Source organism: Lepisma saccharinum, chromosome 20 (assembly GCF_977018435.1).
Source record: "Lepisma saccharinum chromosome 20, izLepSacc3.1, whole genome shotgun sequence".
NCBI lineage: Eukaryota > Metazoa > Arthropoda > Insecta > Zygentoma > Lepismatidae > Lepisma > Lepisma saccharinum.
The window spans coordinates 7,239,752-7,266,202 of NC_139248.1; the positions used below are offsets into that span (position 1 = coordinate 7,239,752).

The 26,451-nt window shown below is 36.1% G+C and overlaps 1 protein-coding gene across 7 annotated transcripts in view; it reads left to right on the plus strand.

The window, feature by feature from the left end:
- Window positions 1–26,451, plus strand: part of Dlg5 (MAGUK family member discs large 5) — a 95,826-nt gene that overhangs the window by 23,552 nt on the left and 45,823 nt on the right. For 6 of the 7 annotated variants that reach the window (XM_083142063.1, XM_083142062.1, XM_083142064.1 and 3 more), the window contains 8 exons: window positions 393–554; window positions 2,047–2,289; window positions 6,535–6,722; window positions 9,167–9,321; window positions 12,837–13,053; window positions 17,012–17,147; window positions 18,561–18,691; window positions 19,816–19,966. In XM_083142063.1, coding sequence (XP_082998189.1) covers window positions 393–554; window positions 2,047–2,289; window positions 6,535–6,722; window positions 9,167–9,321; window positions 12,837–13,053; window positions 17,012–17,147; window positions 18,561–18,691; window positions 19,816–19,966 — 1,383 coding nt within the window. The remainder of the gene's footprint in view (window positions 1–392; window positions 555–2,046; window positions 2,290–6,534; window positions 6,723–9,166; window positions 9,322–12,836; window positions 13,054–17,011; window positions 17,148–18,560; window positions 18,692–19,815; window positions 19,967–26,451) is intronic. The other variant, XM_083142065.1, reaches the window with a different exon arrangement.

A 26,451-nucleotide genomic window follows, 5' to 3' on the forward strand; every position in this document is an offset into this window, starting at 1 on the left:
TCACTCATTTGTTATTTATGAAAGAATGAATTGCGCATGTCATTCATTATCTAGAGCAACTTATTAGGCTATTTCTTTATAAAAGAAAGTTTTTCATCGAATTCTAAGATTTTTCAGAATTTTAATTCTCTGGGAGTTTAGAGTTGTATGAACGCCTTCGCAATAGGGTGTACATAAGCTTCTGGAATGCCTCTGGTTTTCCAGGGATTCTTGGTTAACCTACAAGGTGTTGCTTGGCAGAAGGATGGTTCATGACTAATTGTAAATCAACACTGTACACCCCCTCGTGTGAAACTGAAAAGTCCAGCTGCATTATTTTGCCAAAGTAGAGTTTTCATATGAATTCTTAGTTTTTAACTATGTTTACTGAGCATGTTTTAATATCCTTGTAGGAGGAAATGGAGCGCATGAAGAAGCAGTACGAGGACGTGATTCAGGAAAGGAACGTTGCCATCAGAGAGAGGAATGGATTGAAGCAGCAGTGCACAGCAGCCATTCGTCAGTGGGATATGGCTTTGAGAGAACGCAATGAATACAGAGAGGCCTTGACGAAGGTGAGGGAATTTGCATAGTGGGGCATCGCAAGTGCCTAAAAGATGTAAATTGTCTTTTAACGTATTTCAGGTCAGTTTTAATGTGGGTCTTTAAACCTGTGTAGTCTAGAGATATGAGATTGTGTAAGGTTGTTATCCTATATGTCACCAAGTTAATTTGTCTTCTTCGGGAATACGGTTTGAAACAGGAGCACTTAAATGTTGAAGACCTCAACGTTAACATTACAAAAGTATGTATATAGGGGGGATGGTGGGTGAAATTAGTTGTATTAAAGTAAGGTAAAGTTCTCAGCACACATTGCACCATGTTTGAAGGTACATTTAGGGGGGATGTGGTGGTAAGTCCCCCACACATTCTCAATCTTATCCATTTTTCGAGGATTAGATCAGCACCACACTCGGCTGCCATTACCCCTGAAGGTTGTCCTCAGGTACCAATTTATTAGAAGGTGGGTAAACCCCAGAGCTGCTTTACATGCGGACAAGGCCGAACTTAGATTGCCTCCTCCAGGAATCAAACCTGAGTCTCCCATGTGGCAGTCAAATGCAGTACCCACTAGACCACTGTGGCTCTAAAGTGGTTGTATTACTACATATAAAATATGAAGGTTAAAATGTATTGGTCCTAGAGTACATGCAGCGAGGATGGTGATTCGAAAAGAAAAGAAAAGCAAATCAGAGGCAGGAAACATGGGCAAAATGAGGACCAACTAGTAAAAAAAAGTATACGTACCCAACCCTTCCGAAATAACTGAGCATGCCACTGAAAACATGTACCAAATTGAAAACCTTTTTTTATTACGTTATGATGTTTGCATGTCATTTAAGCCAAGCTTTCATTTACAAAACCTGCCTTCACTCACTAGTGTGAAACAATAGAGTTAACACTTAGCTATCACATGACACAAAGTGTGATGATATGTAGCAGATTAGGCTATCTAAGATTATGATTAGTGGCTTCACAGCAGTTGCTGAAGCCATTTTAAGGTTAGTTTGTGTGTATCATAAACTAGATTATTTATGGGGTGTAAGGGATGCCCCTTTCCGAAGGCACCCAAATGCAACGTCCCTTTCACATAGCACACCCTGTACTGCATTTTGCAGAGTAGCAAAGCTCTGGCATGTGGGCTCAAAGCCAGTGTAATCCTGCATGCGGCTTGTGTTTTCCCTATATGTTTGTGATTGTCCCTCCATCCATCTCATTTTATCCCCCATTCATCCTTGCAATTAGCCAAAGCGGCAGAAGAGCGAAGGAAAATAATCAAATCTGTCAATCAATCAATTATTGGTGCTGGTGCTCCAGATTTCCTGATTGGAGCCACTTCAAACTGTAGTTTGAGTCCTGATTAGCCTATCTGTGCATAAAGTGGGCTTAAAACAAGCTCGTTACATGATGTCGGAAGACAATGTAGAAATTGTCATGTTAAAATGGTATTGAAATGCGTACAGTACAAAGTAATACACATGGTTGCGTGTGTATTCTAAATTTCAGGTACAGCAACAACACGAGGAGGCAGTGAAGGAAATCAACCAAGCCATGGCAGTGAGAATGAAAGCCAGCAAAGATCTGAAGAGACTGACGGAAGAGAGAAACGCGGCGATGCAGGAATATTCACTCATCATGAGCGAGAGGGACTCGGTTCACAAGGAAATAGAAAAATTGACGGACGACCTAACTCAGGCCTCGAAGAAAATTAAAGTCCTGGAGATGGAAAATAAAGATGTAATTGAGGAGGTATATTTTTACTTCCTTTTGTACTATTTTGCAATTTTATTTATTATTATTATTATTTATTTGCACTATTTGTGGCAATGTACTTATTTTGAATTTGTGCTCGCATATTACTTTTTGCTTTCGTAACTTGGAGAATCAAGCTTCATTTCCCAGTTGCTGTGAAATTGTTGCTTCTTCTTTGCCTTTCAATCAATTTATTTCTCTTGCTTTATGCATACCTTTATCATTTTTTTAAATTTATATTTAGTAGAGCTCTGTTGATAATCAATTATCACTGATACCAATACTAAGACTTGAAAATTGTAACAAATCTAATTAGTTCAGAACATTTATACATCTTTATGCAGGGGTAGAAAAATATATGGTGCCCAGTTGCCATGCTGCATGAATTTTCATAATCAGTGCTAGAGGAATATATTTTTTTTAATGTTCACTTATGGAAATTTTGATTACCTTTTTTTTAAAAAAAATAACTAGTACAGGATGTGTTTTTTAATGTTTTCGTGTTTTCTGTATCACATGCATCATTAAATCAGATTAATGATATGCATTTTTCAACATGATTGTGTCTGTCATATGTTAGAATGTATTGCATAGTTGTGCATGCTGTTACCAGTCGACCTCTTTTAGGAATGCCATTCCGGCGCAAGAATTAATTACTTTACTTTTAATCAAATCTTATTATTTTCCTGTAGTTTACGGTTATTACAAGCATAAGAAAACAGTTTCTCGTTATGACGTTTCAGGAGAACACACGCTCCTTTCATCAGACATTTATTTTCATTTTGACTAAAGATACCATTATAACAATGGTTAGCAATTTTTTAAACAAAAAGAATCCCTTATATAATGGATGTTGTCAAGGTTACATTGTTGTAATATAGCAACTTAACTGTGAAAAGAAGCAGTCTGTTTTATTTTTATTTCATATAAAAAAATTTCATCACATTATTTTTTATTTAAATTTATGAATCCCAAATATGATCAGGTTATTCAAAGTCGTCATTGTTTTCACAAAGTATCTTGATGTTTTCTGTTACATTAAATTTTAAAGATGGTGGCTTACTCCATTTAAAAGAAAACTCCATACTGGATCTATGTTACCATTTTCATTATTTAATTTATTCCAGTGTTCTTCTGCAATGAACAAGGCTTCCCAGACATTCAAATCTATGTTTCCCGTCAATCTTCTTAAAACCCTTATTTTTTTAATCAAATGCTTCTCCTCGATGATGCATACATTCAAGAAAAACTATTAATCAAATCTTGTATTAATTAATAACTTAAATGTTTTAAGGTCATATTTCAAAATGTGCAGCTTTATCTTAGTTGGATTCACAGCTTTCTTAGGACCACATTTGCCAAAGAAAAAAGGCTGGCTCCTGAGAAAGAGAAGCTGGTGCCTGAATAATTTTTAGTTTTTTTCTACCCCTGTTAATATGTAAGTTTCTCTATTGGAGCTATGTGGCACGCTGATCAGAGTTTTTGCTTAAAAATGTTTGTAATTTCACACAAAATAAATAATGTAATCACGAAAATCCATTTATTTTAATATTTTGATGCATTCTTGGCAAGTTGATGCCTATAATTGGAGGGTAATACTTGCACATTGATGAATATTTTCAAGAACTTTTAATGGTTACAATTTTTCAAGCATCGCTACTGGTATTGGTGGGAATCTGTATGTGTGTCGGTCTTAGTTCAAAGTGGTATTAAATCAGCCCTAGTATAATTAGTTTCTACAAGGTGTCTACCAGCCTGGAAAACCTGCAAATTGTGGAAGAGTCAGGGAATTTCCTTTTCTGTAAAAGTCATGGAAATGTTTCTGGGAAAATCAACATTTTTGTGATAGTGCAGGGAAAAAAGGACAAGCAAGAAATTTTATATTTGCTGTGAACACACTTACTTCAGCTTTCTATAATAAGTATTACCAGTAGTTACAGTACACATTGTATATTAAATACTCTAGGAAAAGGGGTCATGTTTTGAAGCATTTTCAAGAGGAAATACACTACAGTAGGAGGCTATTGGATTTTAGCACTTCCTTGTTGCAATTTACTACAATTATGTATTATTTATGCAGGGTGGTTATTCACCGGGAATTCCGAGAATTATGCATGAATTATTGGCTCTGGGAATTATGCATGAATTCTGCTTGAATTGTTCTCTGTAGACGTGCAAAATTGCAACTTTTTATTAATCTAACTATCATTGAATAATGCCCTGAGGCAAGTTTTTCACGGTTTAGCTTCTATTTTTATGGAGGATGGAGAAGAAAGAAACTGAATTCTCTCAATCCGTTTGCTTTGTTAGTGTCCATTCTTTGAAGAGCAATCTATCTGACAGACGGAAGATTATTGCAAGATAAGATATCTTGAAATTGATTAGGCAAATTTTACAATTAACAAATTTTTCGTAGATTACCATGTCTCGTAACATTTGTGATTTTTGTTTGTAGATTAGTCTGAGTATGTGAAATGGCAAATGTAAAACCGCACCTTAAATTAAATATATATACCATTGAATTGAATTAAATTAGAGTTTTTGGATAAATTGGATACATAAAGGCACACCCTTTATATTGTTTGTATATTGGTCTGTGTGGATGGGTGGTAAGAGGCAGTAATACAGGGTGAGCATAAAGTCTTTCCCTGATTACAAACTTTTGTTGCTAAAGAACTATGCTAGATCCAGATATGCGGTTTGTTGGAAATGGTAGCTTAACTCATAATGTTTTGTTTTCAGTACACTTCGACATGTGCTCCCTTTGTTGCCCTTAGAACGTCTACGCGATACTCAATTTCTCTCCATGTCTTTGCCAACACCTCTTCCGTCACCGTCTCTATAGCATTCCGTATTCGTGTCTGAAGAGTTTGCATATCAGGAACTGGTGAACTAAACACTGTCCCCTTAACGTAACCTCATAAAAAAAGTCAAGAGGGGTTATGTCCAGTGAACGCGGTGGCCATGATATGGGACCGTCTCTACCGATCCATCTGTCTGGAAAGGTGTCGTGCAAGAACTGGCGAACAGTTAACTCCCAGTGTGGTGGTGCATCATCTTGTTGAAACACCACCCATGGTTGAAATTCCTGTAACCGAGGTACAACGTAAAAAATCATAATCAGGGAAAGACTTTATGCTCACCCTGTACATAAGGTTGATATAGAGAAAGCATCTGCTTTTACCCTTGAATTTGTGGAAAATTTGCCTTGAAAACCAGGAATTATACTTGATTTTTATCATAGTCCTGGAGTGGCCAATCTGTAGGGGCATGCATATTTCGTTTTTGACGAAAAAACGAAATTTGAAAAAACACATTGTAGTGTTAATTTTTCATGTTTTTGAAAGGTGTGAGGTGCATTTTGTGACCATATTTTGTCACGAAATAATGCGAAATGAACTGCAAAAAGCGAAATTAACTCTTAAACACGAAATTCAGGGTTTATTCACCGCCGTGACACCTTCCGAGGTATGAATTATCCTGAGAGTTATGCAATTTCCGGAAAATTGATTAATTCTGCTGTTAATATTGGAGAAGCAAAAATGGACTCCTTTACACAGAAATAAACTTAATACTCGGATGATTACATAAATGTGCTATTAGAAGTGAAATGTTAATTCTGTGGAATAAGTGTAGTTTTTAAATCAAATTTAGGACTATTTTCACAATTTTAAAACCAATATGTCTTTTTATATACCACTTTTCATCCATTTTTTCACCGCTATAACACCGATATTTTATTTTATTTACCGCTTTTGAACCCGAAATTGACTCAGTTTTTGTACCGAAATTTTGCCTTTTTATTTACCAAAAATATGTGCCTCTACCAATCTGTTATGCTATAATAGTGATTTTTTTAATAAAAAAATATTATTTGTTTACGATTAGTTAATACATGGCTAACATTACATAAAAGCTCATCCCTGATAGCCCTATCCAACAGTCAACTTCTGTTCAGTTTCCCTTCTTGAATATTATTAAAAACTACATTGTTATGTGAGATTCTAAGTGTGATGTTGAACGAAAACATAGTGACCTTCTTGCACACATATTTAAAGACATGAATTTCCCTAATAACTTGGTCTAGAAATTTTCAGTACTTGGACTGAAAAAGTCTTGGAATTTTGTCTTTACAAAATTGTAGACACCCTGTTATTGCATTAATGCAATTGTAATTTTTATTGATTGTAGACAATGATACAAATAACATGAGTAAAATATATTTCTTGTGTTTTATTTTAGAAGAAAACTTTGTCGTATCAGATCGAGACACTGAAGAGAGAAATCGCATCAGCCTTGCACGACAGAGACAAGGCCCTGAAGGAGTGTAACGACCTGAGGGAGAAGTTTGGTGGGTACAGTGCCAAAGAGGAATCCAGTAGAGAAAGCTTTAAGAGTAGATTCGAATATGATATGTTCAGTAGAGAAAGGTAAGTAGTTTTTTGTTGCTTTTTTTTAACATTTGCATTCAATAAGTTATTTATACATGTTGATTCATAAGTGTGAAACATTTTAAAATTTTACTACAGATAAATGATAGAACTTACAGCAGTAATTCTGGTGTCAATAGAACGATAGACTTTCAGAAGTTTTCTGTACACACTTGACAAAGGCTCTGTGTTTTCACTTTTGTTGGCAGAGCAGATATCTAGGGCCACATATTTTTGGTGAATAAGAGATCAAGATTTTTGGTACAAAAACTGAGCACATTTTGGTATGAAAAGTAGTACATTAAAAGACATTTCAGTCTTCAAATGGTGAAACCTTAAATTTGATTTAAAACTTCGCTTAGTACACAGAATAAACAATTTCCTTTCTAGTAGCGCACGTGTGGTAGTTATCGGAATATTAATTTGTCGTGTAACGGAGTATTTTTTTTGCTTCTCAGATATTTACATCAGGATTAATCAATATCATACAGAAAGTGTTACATCAATAAAATACTGTAAATTTCATGCTTAATTTGCATTTTGTATCATTTCATGTTTCATCAAAACATGGTAGGAAAACATACCTTGCACCTTTCAAAATGATAAATTTGAACATACAACGCGTTACTTACGTGAAATTTAGAAATTTCGCACTTCCGCTTTGCACAATTTAATGGTTAAATCCTAACTGTACCCTTCAGTGAATGAAGACTAAAAATTAATAGGATGTAATCATTAAATTAAATTTTGCAAGGCGGATGTGTGAAATTTCTAAATTTAACATAAGTATTTTTAAACCGCGTTTACTGCATCCATCATGAATTACAACGTTTTATTTCCTTCAAAAACGAAATTAGCATGTCTCTTCTGATGAACTTGTATCATCCCTAGTATGTTGTATTACTGCTATTATTTAATGTACTTACTTGTGCAGTTATGCAGTTTTGGGTATGATTTTACAATACCAGACCCTTTTCCTATTTCGTCCATATTTCGCGTACGGACTAATTTAGTGCTCCTAATCACGACTCTGCAGTTAAAATTTGGTGCTCTCATGTGGAACTTTCAAAATAACGTGTAGAAGGTTGTGATTTTACAATACCAAAAAAAGGCATAAGTTCGTTAATAATTCTAATACTCACTAATTATGGAGTCCTGATAACGCAGTTAAGATTTGGTGGCCACGTGTAGAAATTGTAAATTAACATGTAGAAGTTGTAAAATAGTGTTGTGAATTGTCACGGTGATTGTCGATACATAAACAACAAAGAAGCCATGTTTTCTCATGTGAACAAGTGACGTTCGCAACTCGTTACGTTGCGTTCAGAAGGTTGCTAAAGTGTTGTGCGATAAGTGAGACCCGTTATTCATTACGTTGCGTTCAATACACAAGAAGGTTGATAAAGTGTTGTGCGATAAGTGAGACCTTCAGTTCGTCAGTTGTTCATGTGAGGAAGATGGTGTCTTTTGAAGGAAGGATGTAATGTCCATTTTCCATAAGTTTTGCTTTGGAAAAAGCCATTTTTGGTATGACTGAAGATGACCGGACCCCTCTCCGATTGTCTTCATATTTGGCATACTTACTAATTGAGGCCTGCTAATGATGACTCTAAAGTTAAAATTTGTCGGAAACTTCTAGAAATTGCAAAATAATTGCGAACCATTGACGCTAGCCCCACGAACCATTGACGTGTGGTTAGGTTAGGCAAACATAGTTAAAATTTCGAGTTGTGGTAGTATCAGGATCTAGAAATTGCAAAAAAATTGCGAACCATTGACACTAGCCCCACAAACCATTGGCGCTAGCCCCATGAACCATTGACGTGGTTAGGTTACGTTAGGCAAACATAGTTAAATTTTGGGGTTGTAGTAATATCAGGAATTATATTCTGTTCTTTATGTATTCGAAACGCAAAATCTTGCGATAAATAATGAGCAATTGTGCATTGTCGGTTGCGATCACTGACCCCCTTATTTTGCAAGTTCACACGTGAGCGCCAAATTTTAGCTTCATATTCGTGATTAGGAGCCCTAAATTAGTGAGTATGCGAAATATGAACGAAATTGGAGAAGGGTTCGATCGCTCCCAGTTTTGTATAAACTGTTCATCCAATCTTGATTAGCCTATATAAGCATAAAGTGAACTTAAAAACAACAACAAAGTAATATAATTGTAACAATTGTACTTATGCATACAGTTCGTTACAAAAAATAGCACCACTCTTAAAAATTGCATGTTTAGCATGATTTACTAAAAATCAAGGGTTCACAGCCTCGGAACAAAAGAAATTGTTTTCTATATCGTCCAGTTGCCGGGAGTTCACATAATTCATAGCTGAGCAGAAACACAGTGGTGCTAATTTTTTTGTGACTTGACTGTACGTACTTGCTCAGCATGTCTCTGCATGATCTGTATCTCATGTTTTTTTTTTTTCTGTTTGCAGAGATACGTCCAGGAGAGAGAAAGCGGAGGTATCAACAAGCACCCGAGATATTTATGGTAAATCGCAGAAGGAGAGGATGGATAATCTGGATCAAGCCAACCAAGAAATTGACAGGCTAAGGAAGCAGGTGGATAAATTGCAGATTGAATTGCAAGGTAACCCATGTGAAATTTTTATTGGTCTCTTGTATAATTTATTAGAAGGTATTGTACTGGTTTATCTCTTAAATTAAAATCTAGTTTTACTTTAACTGATATAGTTTTATTTGCAGTATGTTTCAACCTAGAGGTTAGTTTCACGCTGCTGCTTGACTTAAACGACCAAGTTAATATGTGTGCATTTGTGTTTCTCGGTGACTAGATGATTACTAGACTTCATGTATTGCTCAAAACCTAACCCAATCTACACACTGTCCTGGGAATCTTTGGTGCAAGCAAACAAAAACAAGTCTGCGCAAGTGGTTACTCGAGAGGGCTCAGCCAATGAACTCATGATACGGGAAGGGAGTGCATCTCCCAGAAGTTTGGAGCAGCATGCATTGCTTTGCTCCGCCAACTCACTTTCTCTCCTCCTATTCCATTATACACCGTGTTTCAAAATGATGTGAACGATTTCAACTCGTTATATTTTTTTCATAAATTATCAACATAAGATCAAATTTCACACACATGTAATATAACTGTCCAAGTTTAAGTGCCAATGGTTATCGCGAAGTTAACTCACAAGTGCTCAAAGTGCTTCGTTACTTTGCACTCTGCACATGTCAATACTGTAATCTAACTTCATCCAGGTACATTGCAGCATGTTCTCTTCAAAGGTTTGCACTGCAGCGCTCATGCAATATAGTTCTATGCTAGTGATCTTTATGAAATTGTATACAAAACGAACATTGCACTCTCATGACTGACCTAGTCTCACAAAATGCTTTCTCCTCACCACTGGCAGCCATTTTAAACTGGTCAGCCTAGCACCTGGTGGCAGAATTTAGAACTACTGGGAACGTTTGAAAAAACTTAAGGGTGTGTTCAAATGTATTTCACGGGATATTCAATCGGTAGAGGCACATATTTTTGGAAATAAAAAAGCAAAATTTGATACAAAAACACAATTTCAGGTTCAAAAGCGGTAAATAAAATAACATTTTGTTGTTATAACAGTGATAAAGCGGTATATACAAGGGTCGTTCAAGGTTGACCGGGACTTTTATTTCTGCAGAGGAAATAGGTAGCAGAAGAAACACCAAACTATGTCAGTTTTTCAAAGTATTCTCCATGCGCGCCGAGGCACCATTGCCATCGTTCTGGCAGCTCCCGGATTCCTTTGGCGTAGAAAGAACTTGGTTGTTGTCGTAGCCACTGGAGGACATCGCTCCGCAGTGCTTCGTCTGTCGTGAATTTCTTCCCTCCCAGATGGTCTTTAAGGGGTGCAAACAAATGATAATCACTGGGGGCTAAATCCGGACTAGGGGGGATGGGGCAGAACTTCCCAGCGCATGTCGGCCAGAGTTGTTGTTGTCACATTGGCCGTGTGAGGGCGGGCATTGTCATGGAGAAGAATGACATTTCCAGACAACATCCCAGGTCTTTTCTTGCGAATGGACTTTCGTACAGCACCACTCAACAATGTGGAGTAATACTGGGCATTAATCGTGCTCCCTTTGTCCAGAAAATCCACATGGATAATGCCCTTCATGTCCCGGAAGACACTTGCCATGATCTTTCCAGCGGACGGCTGCGTTTTGCTTTTCTTGGGGGACGGGGAACCTTTATGCCGCCACTCCATGCTGCGTCTTTTGGTCTCTGGGGTTGAATTGTGCAACCATGTTTCATCACACGTGATGATGGATTGCAACAATTCATCACCTTCTGCTCGAAACCGATTCAGAAGCTGTTCACAGACCGTCCTGCGTGTCTACTTCTGATCGAATGTCAGCTGGTGGGGAACCCACCTTGCACAGATTTTGCGGAAGCGTAAGTGGTCGTGAATGATTGTCTTAACACTCCCGACACTGATATTCACCTCGGCAGCAATATCCCGCACTGTTACTTGCCGGTTCTCAAGAATCATTTGCTCAACACGTGCGATATTCACTGGTGTGACTGCAGTCTGGTGAATGTGTCCATGCGCTTCATTTGTCACCGGCTCCCGTCCTTCGCGAAACTGCTCACACCATTCGTACACTCTTGTCTGCGACATCGTTTGTTCACCATACTGTGCTTGCAATCGTCTGAAAATCTCAGCTGGTTTCACTTTCTCCTTCACGAGAAATTTGATTACACACCGCTGCTCCACAGCCACAGACACACTGCTTGCTGCCATGTTCGCTGCAATTGCTGCGCATGCGCGAAATACGTCATGCCGGGCACTAGTTACTCGTGAAGGAATACATTACGTCACCCGCACGTTTCATCATGATCCGGCTATTCATCGATTTTTTACGTACGAAAATCCCGGTCAACCTTGAACGACCCTTGTAAAATGACATTTTAGTTTTAAAAATGTAAATACAATCCAGAATTTGATTTAGAAACTGCTCTTACTACACAAAATAAACATATCCCTTCTAATAGAACATTTATGTTGTTACCAGAATATTAAGTTTATTCCTGCATAAAGAGGTCTATTTTTGCTTCTCAAATATTTACATCAGAATTAATCAATTTTCTGTGAATTTCATAACACTCGGGATAATTCTGACTTCACAAAGTGTCATGTTGGTAAATAAACTAAGTTTTGTGTTTGAGTCTATTTTGCATTATTTCGTGACAAAACGGGGTAGGAAAATGCACCTCACACCTTTCAGAAACATGAAAAATTAACATTGCAATGTGTTTGTTGTGTACCTACTGAACATATACGCTTATCTACGCCAAACCTGATTTGCATCATCTGTGCACGCCAGACCTGGTTATTAAGTGTTCAGGTTATAGCTTCCGTTATGTACGCCTCAAAGTGATAGCCATCCTTCGTGACAAGGCTTCTTGCATTTATACCATCATGTAAGTTATTGTACTAATTCTTTTATTGTGTTCGTGAATGATACACTTTTGTCTGTGTCCGCACTCCAGTCGTATTCTTTACTCCATTTCCTGGATTACCGAAGAACAGAAAGAACCCAAACTTAACGGTGTTATTTCACATTTTGTGTTTTCGTCAAAAACGAAATATGCATGCCTCTCAATCAGTGATTATGTTGTATTACTCATGAGAAGTGTTTTTATCGTTCACATGATTTTGAAACACCCTGTACATAGCCTTATCCACAGATTCCAAAGACCAAACCATACCAAAATGCCTATTTGGTTCCTGTGATCAGATTCATGTGCTTTCAGTACAGAAGTGGGTTTTAGGGTAGTACAATCATCATACTTACATTCTATAGTGCATATTTCAACTAGTAGTTCCAACAATGAAAAGTGTGGTTTTGAGTCTTCTTTTGTTTAGGTGTGTCCCAGTTGTTTAGACTCTGACGAAGTGTTACACTGCACTTTGCGGAACTTGCGAATTACCTGAAAAGAAGTCGACCTGTGCATGTGACTAAATGTGAACATCAAATCAGCCTTTTAAAAAAATGAAATTGCAAAGTTGAATTTTATTAGGGTTGCGAATAATAATAATTTTTAAAAAGCATGTTATATTGTGTTACATATGCCATTTCTATTATTCTCAGAGGCTGTTCAAGAGGCAGAGGTCTCCAAAAGGCGGCGAGACTGGGCCTTCAGCGAGCGGGATAAAATTGTTCTGGAGAGAGAAAGCATAAGAACACTGTGTGATAGACTGCGAAAGGAAAGGGACCGAGCTGTGTCGGACCTTGCTGAAGCCCTTAGGGACTCCGATGATATTAAGAAGCAGCGAAATGAGGCTTCAAAGGAACTCAAGGAACTGAGGTATGTCTGGGTGCTAGGACCGGACCAATAGTACTTTGAACCAATCCCGACACACTTACCATTTCGCACCAATTCCAATACTTGATAGTAGTTAACAATTAAAGGTAGTTTAAAATATTTATAAATTTTAATACATAAATTTTCCATTTCAACTATGCTATATCAATCTACTTATGCTTTAAAATATTAATTTCACACAAGATAATCATTTAATTTCAAAACTGTTGTTGGAAAGATAATGAATATTATGCATTTTGCATACTTTCCTGTATATACTGTATTTACACATGTATAATGCGCATGCATGTATAATGCACACCCTGGTTTTGGATGGAGAAAAGTGACTATTTTTTTTCCTCGTGTATCATGCGCAGTATAATCCAGGTTCAAGAATTGGCTTTCTTAGTTTTAGGTCGTAAAGCTGTTGCTATGCTGATCAACAGCAAATTACATCATACCTATTGAATGAGTCACCTGTTACTATGTGAACCAAGAGGAGAATATCCTCTTGTGTAGAACAATAAGTCAACAATGCACATCACCTCCCCCTCTCCCTCCACTGTGTTTAGTATCCCACAGCTTTCACTTCTGTAACCACCTTGTTTATTCTGTAGTAGAAGAAAACAAGATCAAAATTACGTTATGGATTTGCAGTGCTCGGAAAGTTATTTTCTGTTATTTCTCGCCCAACAAATACTGCTGATACACATCTCATGTGACCGGAGGTACATGCTTGAATTCTGCCAGAACAGCATTGCTTTTCTTGTGTTTCAGAACATTACATTACAAAGTGAAAAATCGTGGAAAATGTCCTTTAAACTTTTATGCATGTTTATGCTCATTTTCTCTTTACTTTTTCTAAAAAAAAAATACCACTTCTAGATATATACTTTTTCCATGACTAATGTTACATTTATAAGAGGCCCATTCAGAACCCTCAAACTAGCAGTTAGCAGAACAAGATTTCTTTCATTAAGGCATTTACACGCTGATATATGTCATATTATTTGGCCAGTAATACATTTTAATTATTATTTTCTTTCTCTTTATCTTTTCTTTCATCCAAAGTACCACAAAAATCAGAAAAAAAAATTTTTCATTTTGTGATGAGCTTATTTCAACTGCATTGCACATTAGTGTCGCCATCTTGAATGGAATACTGTTGCCATATTCAGAAACTAGAGAATTCAAGCTTTACAACCATATATAACATGATAGGGCTCCGTAAACATGCAAAAATTATTCCATGCATAATACACACCACAGTTTTTGGGTGCAAAAATTTTGGAAAAAAGTGTGCATTATACATGAGTAAATACGGTATTTGGAAGTGTCGTGTGGCAAATCTTATTTATAAAATATATAAAACCATTAATGAAACATTTTCTGAAAAGATACAGTTTATTTTTCTGTTTCCACTGTAAATGTAAGCAAAACTTATGGACTTAAAAAGCTTGTAACTTACTACACATTACTTTAATTCATACATCAAATAAAACTAGTAGAATAAAGTAAAAAAAAAAAAAATAATAAATGGCTCATATGGCAATCATAAAATATTTAAATTAACTTAAAACATACCTGTTAATGAATATTATGAAATCATTTATTTTTTTCTTGCCAACTTCTCCTGGTGCCTTTCTATTTAGATTTTATTTTTTTTATTTGAAAATTCCTGAATACAGAAGAATCCATTAACGAAAAGAAATAAAGAAAATAATAAGATGGACACATACGCACACATATACATATATAACAAGAGTTATAACAACTAGGGCAAAAAGAACATTATTTACTCTTCAGCTGCTTTATGCATGCCGTTCTGTAAGTCTGTTTTGATAAATGGAAGCCTGGAGCATCTTTTAATGAATTGTAAATTGCATTAGAATTTAGAGTTTACATAAGGTAGTTTAATTTGTTAGTTTTTAAGCTTATTATAAGAAGGGATGGGCCGATATGAAATTTTGGCCAATACTGATACAGTACCGATATAAAATTTACCAATACCGATAACCGATATTCTACTGATCCGATATAAAATTAGAAATGGTCCGTGAAGACCCTGAAATTTTCATTGATCTCCTTAATAAATGTGTGTTTCGAGCTGATTGCAATGCAAAAGAAGTTGAATATTTAGACGTTTACTTTTTCAGGAAGTTGGGTTTTGAGATTATCCATAAAAAATACAACAAAATGGCAGAATTTTGCACTAAATTATCAGATATTTATTGATATATCGGATTGGTAAAATAATTGGTAATTTTACTGATAAACCGATATGCCTATATCAGCCGATACCGATAGAGTACAGATTAATCGGTCCCATCCCTAATTATAAGTAACTTAGTTTTAAACTCTTATCTGAAACTGATAAACAAACCACACTCGAATTAATCCAATTCACCAGTTTCCTTGCACTCAATTGATCTGTATTTCAATCCCAGTGTGGATCAGTGGTTAAAGCTCCTGTTTAAAGCCATCTCTACTATTGGACATCAATTATCAACATAATATACACTATCTATTTGCTTCATTTCTGGAATTGTAAATCACAAGTTTTTCTTGCAGAAAAATCACTGAATACTTGTACATAATGATAATTATAACTATTTTGGGAGTAAGTGTGGCATAATGGAATTATTTTGTCATTTTTATCGCACTCAAATGACACAAACATTTCAGGCATCATTTGGTCGCAGTCCTCTGAATTAATAGTTGTTTAATACAAACAGCGAAGGATCTGATTTCCCCTAGAACAGCAGAAAGGGGTAATTTTCACCCCTCGTAAGAAATGCATTTAAAAATTCTAATCATTTCAGGGGAACATATTTTAAATTTATATTATTTTCGGTACTTTTATAATCAAAGTGTGTGGGTGGTTTGTGATACATTTTGATTACAAAAAAATATAATAATGAACAACTGAACACTCCTGAATAAGCAACATTTCACCACAAGAATCTGCTACTTGATGCGACGTGTTCAGAGATGTCCTTCCCGGCCAAAGAACACTACCTACATGACGACATGTAAACTATGACAAGTGGGAACACGCTAAAGACAGGAAGACACACGAACTGCAACCTAACACTGATATTGCAGCATGCATACATGAAACTTTACAGTGGTCAAATTGACCCCTCCCACTGTTCTAGGGGTATAGCATGTAGATTTCAGTATACCATCTCAAAAAGGACAAAGAATTATGAATAGTCACAAAATTTTGAGAAAAAAAAGATAAACGGGAGAGTTATTAATAGAGGCACATATTATTGGTAAATAAAAAAGCCAAATTTCGGTACAAAAACAGTCAATTTCGGGTTCAAAAGTGGTAAATAAAATGAAATTTTGCTGTTATAGCGGTGAAAAAGCGGCACATAAAATGACATTTTGGTTTTAAAAATGTGAATATAATCCCAAATTTGATTTTAAAACTGCACTTCTTACACAATATAGACATATCGCTTCTAATAGCAAATTAAATCATTACCAGAATATTAAGTTAATTCCTGCAAAAAGGGGTCCATTTTTTGTTTCTCAAATATTTACAGCAGAATTAATCAATTTTCCGTGAATTGCATAACTCTCAGGATAATTCTGACTCCAGAAAGTGTCGCGTCGGTACATAAACAGTAAATTTCATATTTAAGAGTCTATTTCGCATTTCGCATCATTTTGTGACAAAACAGGGTAGGAAAATACACCTTTCAGAAACATGAGAAATTAACATTACAATGTGTTATTTCACATTTTGTGTTTTCGTCAAAAACGAAATATGCATGCCTCTAGTTATTTATGAAACTGTGAGGGTAGGGATCATTTTGACCCCTCCTGCGATTCAAGGGTCAATAAACTAATATAATTTAGAGTGAGAGCTGCTTTGGAAAGTTTGGGAACATTTGGAATATTGATGTATTTATTTACTTGAAATTGTTAAGTTTTAATTTTATTTCACAAGGGAGAAGATGGAAGCTCACATAGAGAAGGAGACCAGAATGAAGCAGCTCCATGCAGTCGGCCACAACCACAGCCGTGATTCAGCGATAGACGCAGATCTTCAGGAATGGGAGACTGAGAATTTGGACATTGATCTGGTATGAATCCATTTATTTCTAACATTGTAAATAATTTGCAAAGTCATTTCATTATGTAATACATATTTATTGTTTTTCCCCCCTATTGTACTGGAGCCTCAGTGGTCTTGTCGGTAGGGTATCTTGACTGCTACAGGCAGTCCCACTCGTAAGGGGCCCCGGAAAAAGTGTTATTAAGATCTTAATAAAAGAGGATATGAAACCAAATTTGTACATGACATACCTTTACGGTTGAGAAATGAAGGTACATTACAGGAAGTGCTGGAAGTGACCCCCCCCCCCACCCCACCTGTATACACAGTTCAACACGATGCTGCATGTTCGTGAATGTTGCTGCCAGAGTATTCGGCGTGACTGCCTGGTTTTCACGGCGGATGTTCTCACGTAACTCGTCGATGGTGCGTGGTTTGTTCTTGTACACACTACCTTTAAGGTGTGTGTACAAGAGTAACGAGTTACGTGAGAACATCCACTGTGAAATCCAGGCAGTCACGCCAAATACTCTGGCAGCAACATTCACGAACATGCTGCGCCGTGTTGAACTGTGTATACAGGTGGGAGAAGGTCACTTCCAGCACTTCTTGTAATGTACCTTCATTTCTCAACCATAAAAGTATGTCATGTACAAATTTGGTTTCATATCCTCTTTTATTAAGATTTTTATAACACTTTTTCCGGGGCTCCTTACGAGTGGGACACTGTATGTGGGAGACCCAGGTTCTATTCTTGGAATGGGTGGGGCCCCTACCCCCACATCCCCTAAACATGCCTCCATGGTACGGTGCTATATGCATGGGGAACTTTACCTACTGTACTTCTAGTGCATTGAAAAGTGATCATTGGGGGATTGAACAAGAATTTTGTATCTCAGGCTGTAAACATTGTCAAAGCTGTTTTCAATCAATTTATAGGTAAAAGTCTTAATTTTCCCTTTTTTTTTTTTAACTTTTTAATATTTTATTAGAATTAGTAATTCTTGAAATGGAACACATCATATCTAGAAATAGAGAAAATGTGAAAAAAAAGGTAAAGTGCTCCCCTGTGCTTAGCACCACACCATGAAGGCGTATAGGGGGTGTGGGGGTTACGCTCCACACTTTCTTGATCCGGTCATGAGTGGGGGTGATGTGATCAGTATCATGCCCGTGACCGCCTGTACCCCCCAGGTACCCATGTTATTCGACGCTGGGTGTGCGCTGGGGCCGCTTCCATCGTTAGAAAAGTTCCCGGATTTGAACCGGCTGTGGATCGAACTTGGGACCTTTAGCATGGTAGTCAGATGCGTTACCGACTGAGCCACCGCAGAGAATATATACAATAAATAAAAGATGTTAGTATGGGACATAAACTATGTGTAATTACCAACACTGTGTGATTCTTGCAATTCATTCATGGAATTTAATTTGTTTCCAGAGTGGCTTGGCATCTGAAGATGATTTAGGCTTTGAACTGAGTGGAGGCAGAGAGGACCCATGTTATCCTAATGACAGTGGCGTGTATGTGATATCTGTTGCGAAAGGCAGCATCGTTGATGGGAAACTTAAGTAAGTATAGTGTGTGCTAATTTTGCATAAATCTGAAAATTCACAGGAACAATACTAGAAATTATTAGACTCCATTCAGGCACATATCTAGAAATATGTTTCAGGGGGGAGGGGGGTCTGAACCAAGTGTCTCAAAATAATAATAATAATTTTTAAACAAAAATAATTATTATATTAAATTAAAATAGTATTAATTAAAATATTCAAATTTATTAAAAAATAATATTTTTATTGCATGAATAGGTAAAAGGACTGTATAAGAATAGTGATATAACAGCACATATTCATTATCTAGCTTATGTCTACTTAAGGTCGGCAAAATTTGTAGAAAAAAAACTTCTCTGGCAAGGAAATTAATGTCAAGTAGATAAAGAATTGAGTATTTATTGAATATCAGAAAAGGTTGTTAGATCCGTTGACGAAAAGTAAAGTTCCTGGTAATATTTTATGAATGTTACGTTGTAAGTAGTTATAAATCTTGCATAAATCTACTTTGCCACTGTCATTCAAAGTAGTATGATTACAATAAAAACTTTGCCTTCCAATAAGTTTTGCGGAAACAAATATACAGCGATTAAAGAACAAGTATATTTTCATTACTCAACTTTTGTAATTAGTAAGTCTTTCAATGGAGGGGGGCCCGTATCCCCTGGACCCACCCCTCGTAAATATGTCCTCGACTCCATTGTCTCAGTAGAATTATTAGTATATCTCAGAGCGTACTTTTATTTCCTACTGGTATTGAGGGCCTCCCCGATGCCCTGGGGTCCTGGATTTGATACCCGGTGGAGGCATATAGTGGTTCAGATACCACTTTAAACTGTAGGTCCTGTCTCGATTAGCCTTACTGTGCACAAAGTGGACTTAAAACACCAACTCAACTCAACTCAACCTACTGGTATTGAGCTTCTGTTGAGTGCTCATTTAGATGTTAGTGACTTTTTTCTGTATGACTACTGTTGCCATTGAAGGTTGATTGCTGTGTTGGTATTCACCAAGACTAGTTGTTGTAGAAGTGGTTGAATTGATACATAAAAATGTTTTTGTGCTTTTAATGTTCATAAGTGCACTGAATGTTGTTTTTTTTTGCGATCATTAATTGTGTGGTAATTTCTTCCCTACAGAGTAAATGATTGCATAATCAGAGTTAATAGCATGGAGTGCACAAACGTTGACAAGAGAGCTATTTTCGAAGTGTTTCGCTCAAGCGGTGCCAGCGTGAATTTAATGGTTCGTAGACGTAGGGTTGGAGGACGATGCTTATACACAACACAGGTATGTGGCAACAAATTCAAGTTTGGAATTTGTTTTTTATTGTAAATTGAATCTGATGGTGCTTGATGTATTCATATCTTCACTGATGTAGACTACTTTCTCTGGTCCCAGCCTAGATCGCACGTCTTTAGGTTTGACGATATAAGGATGGTTTGCAATCCAGTAAAGATAAGACACTATCCAACCATGAATTTGGGGATGAACCAATACCGGTACGACTCGCGAATCTCTTACGGATACCGAGAATACTAATATTTGAAAATTTGTATTTATTTAATATGTTAATACATATTTTTCCATCGAATTACATCATAGCAATCTACGAGAATTTTTCTTCAAAGTATGCATAATTGCACATGAGATTATCATTCAGTCACAAAATCAATTTCGTCGACCTCCGTGGCAGAATGGTTATCTCAGTATGCTACAACACCAGGGGTCCCAGGTTTGAATCCTGGCCTGAGCATGGATGTTCTTTGTGAGTGGCTTTCATCAGTTTCGTGTAATCACTCATCTTCATCTTCACAATCAAAAAAGCAAAGTAAAATTAACCAAATCAATGAAGAAAGTTAATTTCTTCCCACAATGTTACAATTTTAATTAAGAATTTTCAAACATTACTATGGGTGAGAATTAGAGTATGAACCTAGTAAAATCTAATATAATCACCATGGAAGCATACTTACATCGAAGACTATAAAGTAATTTGGTTCCTCCCTAAACGACACTAATAATAAAAACTCGTCATCCATGATATTTCTGCAGTTCTCTTGTGGTTTTGTTAACTCTTAAAGTGGTCTCTGTGTGTAGCATCTGTAACTGCTTCCTTGTTTTGTTTGGGTTTTTCTTACGTGCTTAATTGTCCATGGATTTCCTTGTCTTTCTGTAGCTTTTATTTTTAAAAGAGTGTCCGTAATGTGAAGAATATGTCCATTAATTTCATCTGTCCATGTGTGTGAAATATACCATTCAGTTAGAGAAAGTTTATGTATCAAGTTCTAGCTTTGATTGGTCTATCTGGATAAGCTGATATTGATGATGTATCAGTATTGCCGATACGAGTGGTATTGCTATCAGAAAGTATCCGTTACAAATTTATTTGCCAATTTTTCTCTCTCATTTTGATATTTCATGTAGTTTAATCATCCTGGAAGTTAGGCAAAATTCAAAGTTTCCATTTATTTTGTTCCAGTATTGTGTACAAAACTGGATTTTATGATCACATCAGTGTTTTAATATTCTGATGTAATTCTTGATGCTGTACTTTAAAGCAAAATTCTGATAAATTAATACTCGGGATGGGACCAATTAATCGGTACTCTATCGGTATCGGCCAATATAGGCATATCAGTGTATTGGTTTATAAATCATATAAATATCTGATAATTTAGTTAGTGCAAGATTCTGCCATTTTGTTGTAATTTTTATGAATCTCCATGCCCTACTTTCTGAAAAGTAAATGTCTAAATATACAATTTATTTTTCACTGCAGTTGCCTTGAAACACATATTTATTAAGGTCAATGAACCTTTCAAGTTCTTCAAGGACCATTTCTAATTTTATATGTGATCGGTAGAATATCTGTATCGGTAACTTTTATATCGGTACTTTATCGGTATCTGCCAAAATTTCATATCGGCACATCCCTAATTAATACATATGCATATACATACACAGTAAGTATTAATCAATTTTTTGAACAACTTTTTTTTTTTCGTAATTGTTACAATTTTCAAACATCAGTATCTGCTCAGCCCTATTTCATTAACCAATTATTCAGCTATATTTTCTCAGATTTTACACTTTTCTTCATTTTACATTCTCTTTCATTTTAAGTTATGTTTTAGTTGAAAAAGATAGAATCAAAGTTTCACTGTATAAGGTGGTGACGGTGAAAGTTTTCCAAAATCCTAGCCATAGAATCGGTACAAATTAACTCGCTCATTGTTCTATGGGTTTTAAAATATCATGATCAGTTCCGTCAGCTTTCTTGTGCAAAGTCGAACGCAATACTTTGAAAACCTGTAGAACAGCGGAGGAGTTCATTCATACTGATTATTTTCTTTCATGTACCTACCCAATCAGCTTCTTTGGATACAATAACCGTAGAATATCATTCTTTCCATCAACGATCTATATTGAATAGTTATTTGACATATCAATAACTAGTACTTATGGGAGGAGGTTGCAGGTATCTCTTAACCTGAGGCTACCTATAATAATCAAATCAATCCATGTGGCATGTACAACCCTATAGAATAACCTTGGGGGGAGGGGGTTTAGTATCAGCAGGTGACTTATTTTATATATGCACAATCATATTCCAACTTGGCTCCATATAGTGCCAGGAATAAGAAAATCTTTTCTGGAATTCTACTGCATGGATACATACAAGAAACAATTTCTGCAGCTTTTCTTCATATTATGTACAGCGTAATTACAGTAAATTGGAAGCAACACTGACATTTCAGCATCTGCACAAAGTGCTTATACATTCTTGTACTAAAGTGCTGTTTTCATGGTTGCTACGTGTCTGGAAAATAGGGAAATATCAGGGAATTTTGCAGATCGTCTGGAATGTACGTGCATTTTGGAGCCTGCAAGAGAAAAAGTTGCAAAATGAACAAGCAGTTCACTTTCACTTCTGCATTCGGTGCTTGCGATTCCACTCCCAAAAAAGATTCAATTTAGAAACTTGTTTCTTTCGTTCTTATGATTCTTGGTCTTGTTCCTTATAGTTCCTTCGAATTTCTGTAATAAATTTTCACTTTTATAATAGTAGATATTAGAAAGAATATCAAAGTAAAACTTTGCAGTCCAGTTATCTGATTGATAACTAAAGTACATTAACAATATGATCATAATTATTGGAAAGGTTGGTGAAGATGTTATTGTCTATTATTTTATAGATCTTAGTCTTGTTGACATTTCCTATATAATTCCTATATGCAACAAAAAAATTTCTCCAGATGGTGTGTACTTATAATTGTAATCAAGAAAGCAGCATTTTCTACGACACTATAAATCTGCCAGAAAAGGATAAATTGTGTATGGGTTATGAACTTTTTCGGTTTTTATATTGTGGAAATTTGTTATGATGAAATAATGTACCTTTGTTACCTTAGCCTGAAAGCTAGATGCACATGATTGTAGCACCAAATACATTTGATACCGATTGTAATTTTACATTTTACTCTTCGAATTTTCACATCTTCTTGTGTGTGTGTAGAATGAAATTTGCAAAAAAAAAAAAAAATTTAAAAAAAAATTTCATAATAATTAACTGATTATATATTTCGTTGAAAAACACAAGATTCAAAATCAAAAATCATGATGATAAACATGTCTGGAAAAATTTCATTTTTGGACTAGAAAACCTGGAAATGTCAGGGGATTCCATAATCAAAAAATCGTAGCAACTCTAGTTTTCCTCCTTCATAGTGAGATCAAGTACTGCATGAGCTCCAGCCGAGTGACATTGTAGAACAAGAATTTTAGCCTTAGATTTTTACATCTCGCATAGTGTGTTTGAATTAGCTGCACCTCAATCACTATAGTTTCACATTTTGCACAGTTGTAGTTTCTGGAATGACTATATTGCATTTCTTACAAATTATTAGCGAATTTTCAAAAGAATCACTTGTAATTATGCTAGTAATATTTATGTATGGAAATTAGAGAGGCCTAGAGCAAAATAATTAATTACACCTCGAAGTAACTTGAACTATTTTTGCTAATATGCATAACTTGTTATTATTAGGGGCATTACTTTTGAAACATTTATGCAAAATGATTATAATTATAATGTATATAGGAAACTTAAATTCAGAGCTCTTAAAAAACATCCTTTATTTTCCACAAAATCTTCATATTGTCTTGTCATTTGTATTATTTTCCATTTTCTAACTTACATTTAAAAGTATACCAACACAAAATATACCCAATACAAAGATGGTAATAACATTTGGGTATAGTTTTGTACGGCCCAACCTGTATAACTGATATGCCCTTTGAAAAATTTTACACCAGTTTCTTGAATTTAAAACTTTTGAATAATACAGAGTTGAATACTAAGTACATAAATATTTAAAAGTTCTCATATTTATTTGTTTGTTTTTTTCACCAATAAAGAATCTACTGTTGTATTATACATAGATACTTAGAATTACACTAATAAATATACTTTATTATGGTTAGGACTGAAGCGGTACTACTGCAAATAAACACTGATACTATTACGCTTTCCGCGTGCCACTATTACTGTTACCGATGGTTGAAAAATGTAACATGTGACAGTAGTTCAGTATATTTTAAATGTGCAAGTTTTCATTAGGTATACCAGAGTTTTAACTAACTCTCTAGCCTTCTTGAACCTGAAGGTTCATGGCTGCAGCAACACAGGCCTTCCATCTGTCCCTCTCCTGAGCAAGATCTATATACTCTTTCCCATCCCTACCAATTTCCTTTAGGTCCATCTCAACATTAACCCTCCATCTTCCTCTTCCTACTGGTCTCTTACCATCAGGTTTCCCAACAATAATCCTGTAAACTCTTCTTTCCTCTCCCATTCGTGCCACATGGCCTGCTCACCTAACTCGTCTTGATTTAATTATTCTAATAATATCTGGACATGAATACAAATTTTGCAGTTCTAAATTATGTAACCTTCTCCACTCACTTGTCCCATCCCTTTTAGGCCCAAATATTTTCCTAAGGATCTTATTTTCAAATACTCTTAATTTATGTTCCTCTTTCAGCAAGAATTTTACTTTAAAATATTCTTAATTTCACTTTGAGTATGATTTGATCATTTAATCCATTCTTCCCAACAATAATGTTGCACTTATGGTGCCTAATTTCCAGGACACTTAGACTGTGTTGGTATTTGCTCAGTCGTAATTATAATATGTACTACAGTTGCATTTGATAAAATATATTTAAAAATAAAGAAATGTTACAGTGCATATAAGGTCTTCTTCTTGTTTGTCTCAGCTGTATTATTTCACTTGCTGCCAACTTTCCTTATGGTCCATTTTTAAATCAGTATATTAACGTTAAGGATGAATTATGCATGAGGAATATATATATATCTTGTTTTTCTTTCTTTATATAAGCACTATTGTACATAAGACATCTGCATGTGTTGAATGATAATTATTGTGTAGAAACAATTTTGAGATAGACAGGAAAAAGGTTGTACTTCATTGTAAGTAGCTGAAAAGTAAGATGTGATAGTGGTTAAGGAATTCCTGGGTTCATAGCAAAATAGGATAGCCACACTGCAGCAGACCCTAGCAGACAATCACGTTGGTTAAACTGCTGAGAAGTGTAGTGGAAGATTCAACTTGAAGCAGTGGAACCAGATTTGAATCCTGGCAGAGCTTACAATCTCGGTGGCTGAGTGTGATCCGCGTACAATCCTAGGTTCAAATCCCAGCCTGGGTATTCTTTGTGAGTGTCCCTTCATCATTTCATCACTTATCCTCATTGTTGCAGATAGCCAAAATTGAAGAAAATTTGACTAGAGTAAACCAAATCAATTCATTTACAATCCCACCACTGAAGATACCCAGCTTGAGGGGGTTATCTCAGTTCCCTGGACTGCATTTTACAGACTAATGAGAATTTGGTTCCTGGACTCTCAGCCAGTATAATCCTCTGTGGGGCATGTCCGTGTGTGTTTGTGGTTGTACCTTCATTCATTTCAGCTTATCACCATTCATCTTTGCAATTAGCCAAAATAGCAGAAAAGCAAATTAAAATAAAGCAAATCAGTCAATTGGTCAATCAAAGCTTCAGTCTCAGCCTGGACGTTGTTGCAAGTAGACAAAAGTGTCAGGAAGCAACAAAGAAAAAATAGAGATGCACCAAAACTAAAAAACAAAATTCCTTAGTGTACCAGGCCTTTGAGGACCAAGACCTGTACATACAGAGTCACGTCAGTGCTGAATTCTGACTTTCTATACTCAAATCCACTTGTTATTAAGTAGTTTGTCAACTACTTGCACAATATGTGGTCAACAATGAAAATTTATAGTTCTCTCCAGGTTTGAACCTGGGACCGCTTGCAACAGACGAGTGCTAACCTTTCGGCCACTTGGGAGCTCCAGATACACTCTGGCACTTAATATTTACAATTGCCCCATTGCAAAATAATGTTGCAAGAACTACTATGCACTGGAACTTCCTCATAATAGTACTGTAATATGTTTAGGAGGGGGGGTTGCCGTGGCGACCTATGTGGCAGAGTGGTTAGCGCATCACGCTACTGTGCCTCCCCGATGGCGCAGTGGTAGCGTCGTTGCCTTGTAATCAAGGGATCCTGGGTTCGATACCCGGTGGAGGCACATGGTGGTTCAGATCCCACTTTAAACTGTAGGTCCAGTCCCGATTAGCCTTACTGTGCATAAAGTGGACTTAAAACACACTCAAAACACCAAATCAATCAACCAATCACAGCATGCTACAATTCCAGGGGTCCCAGG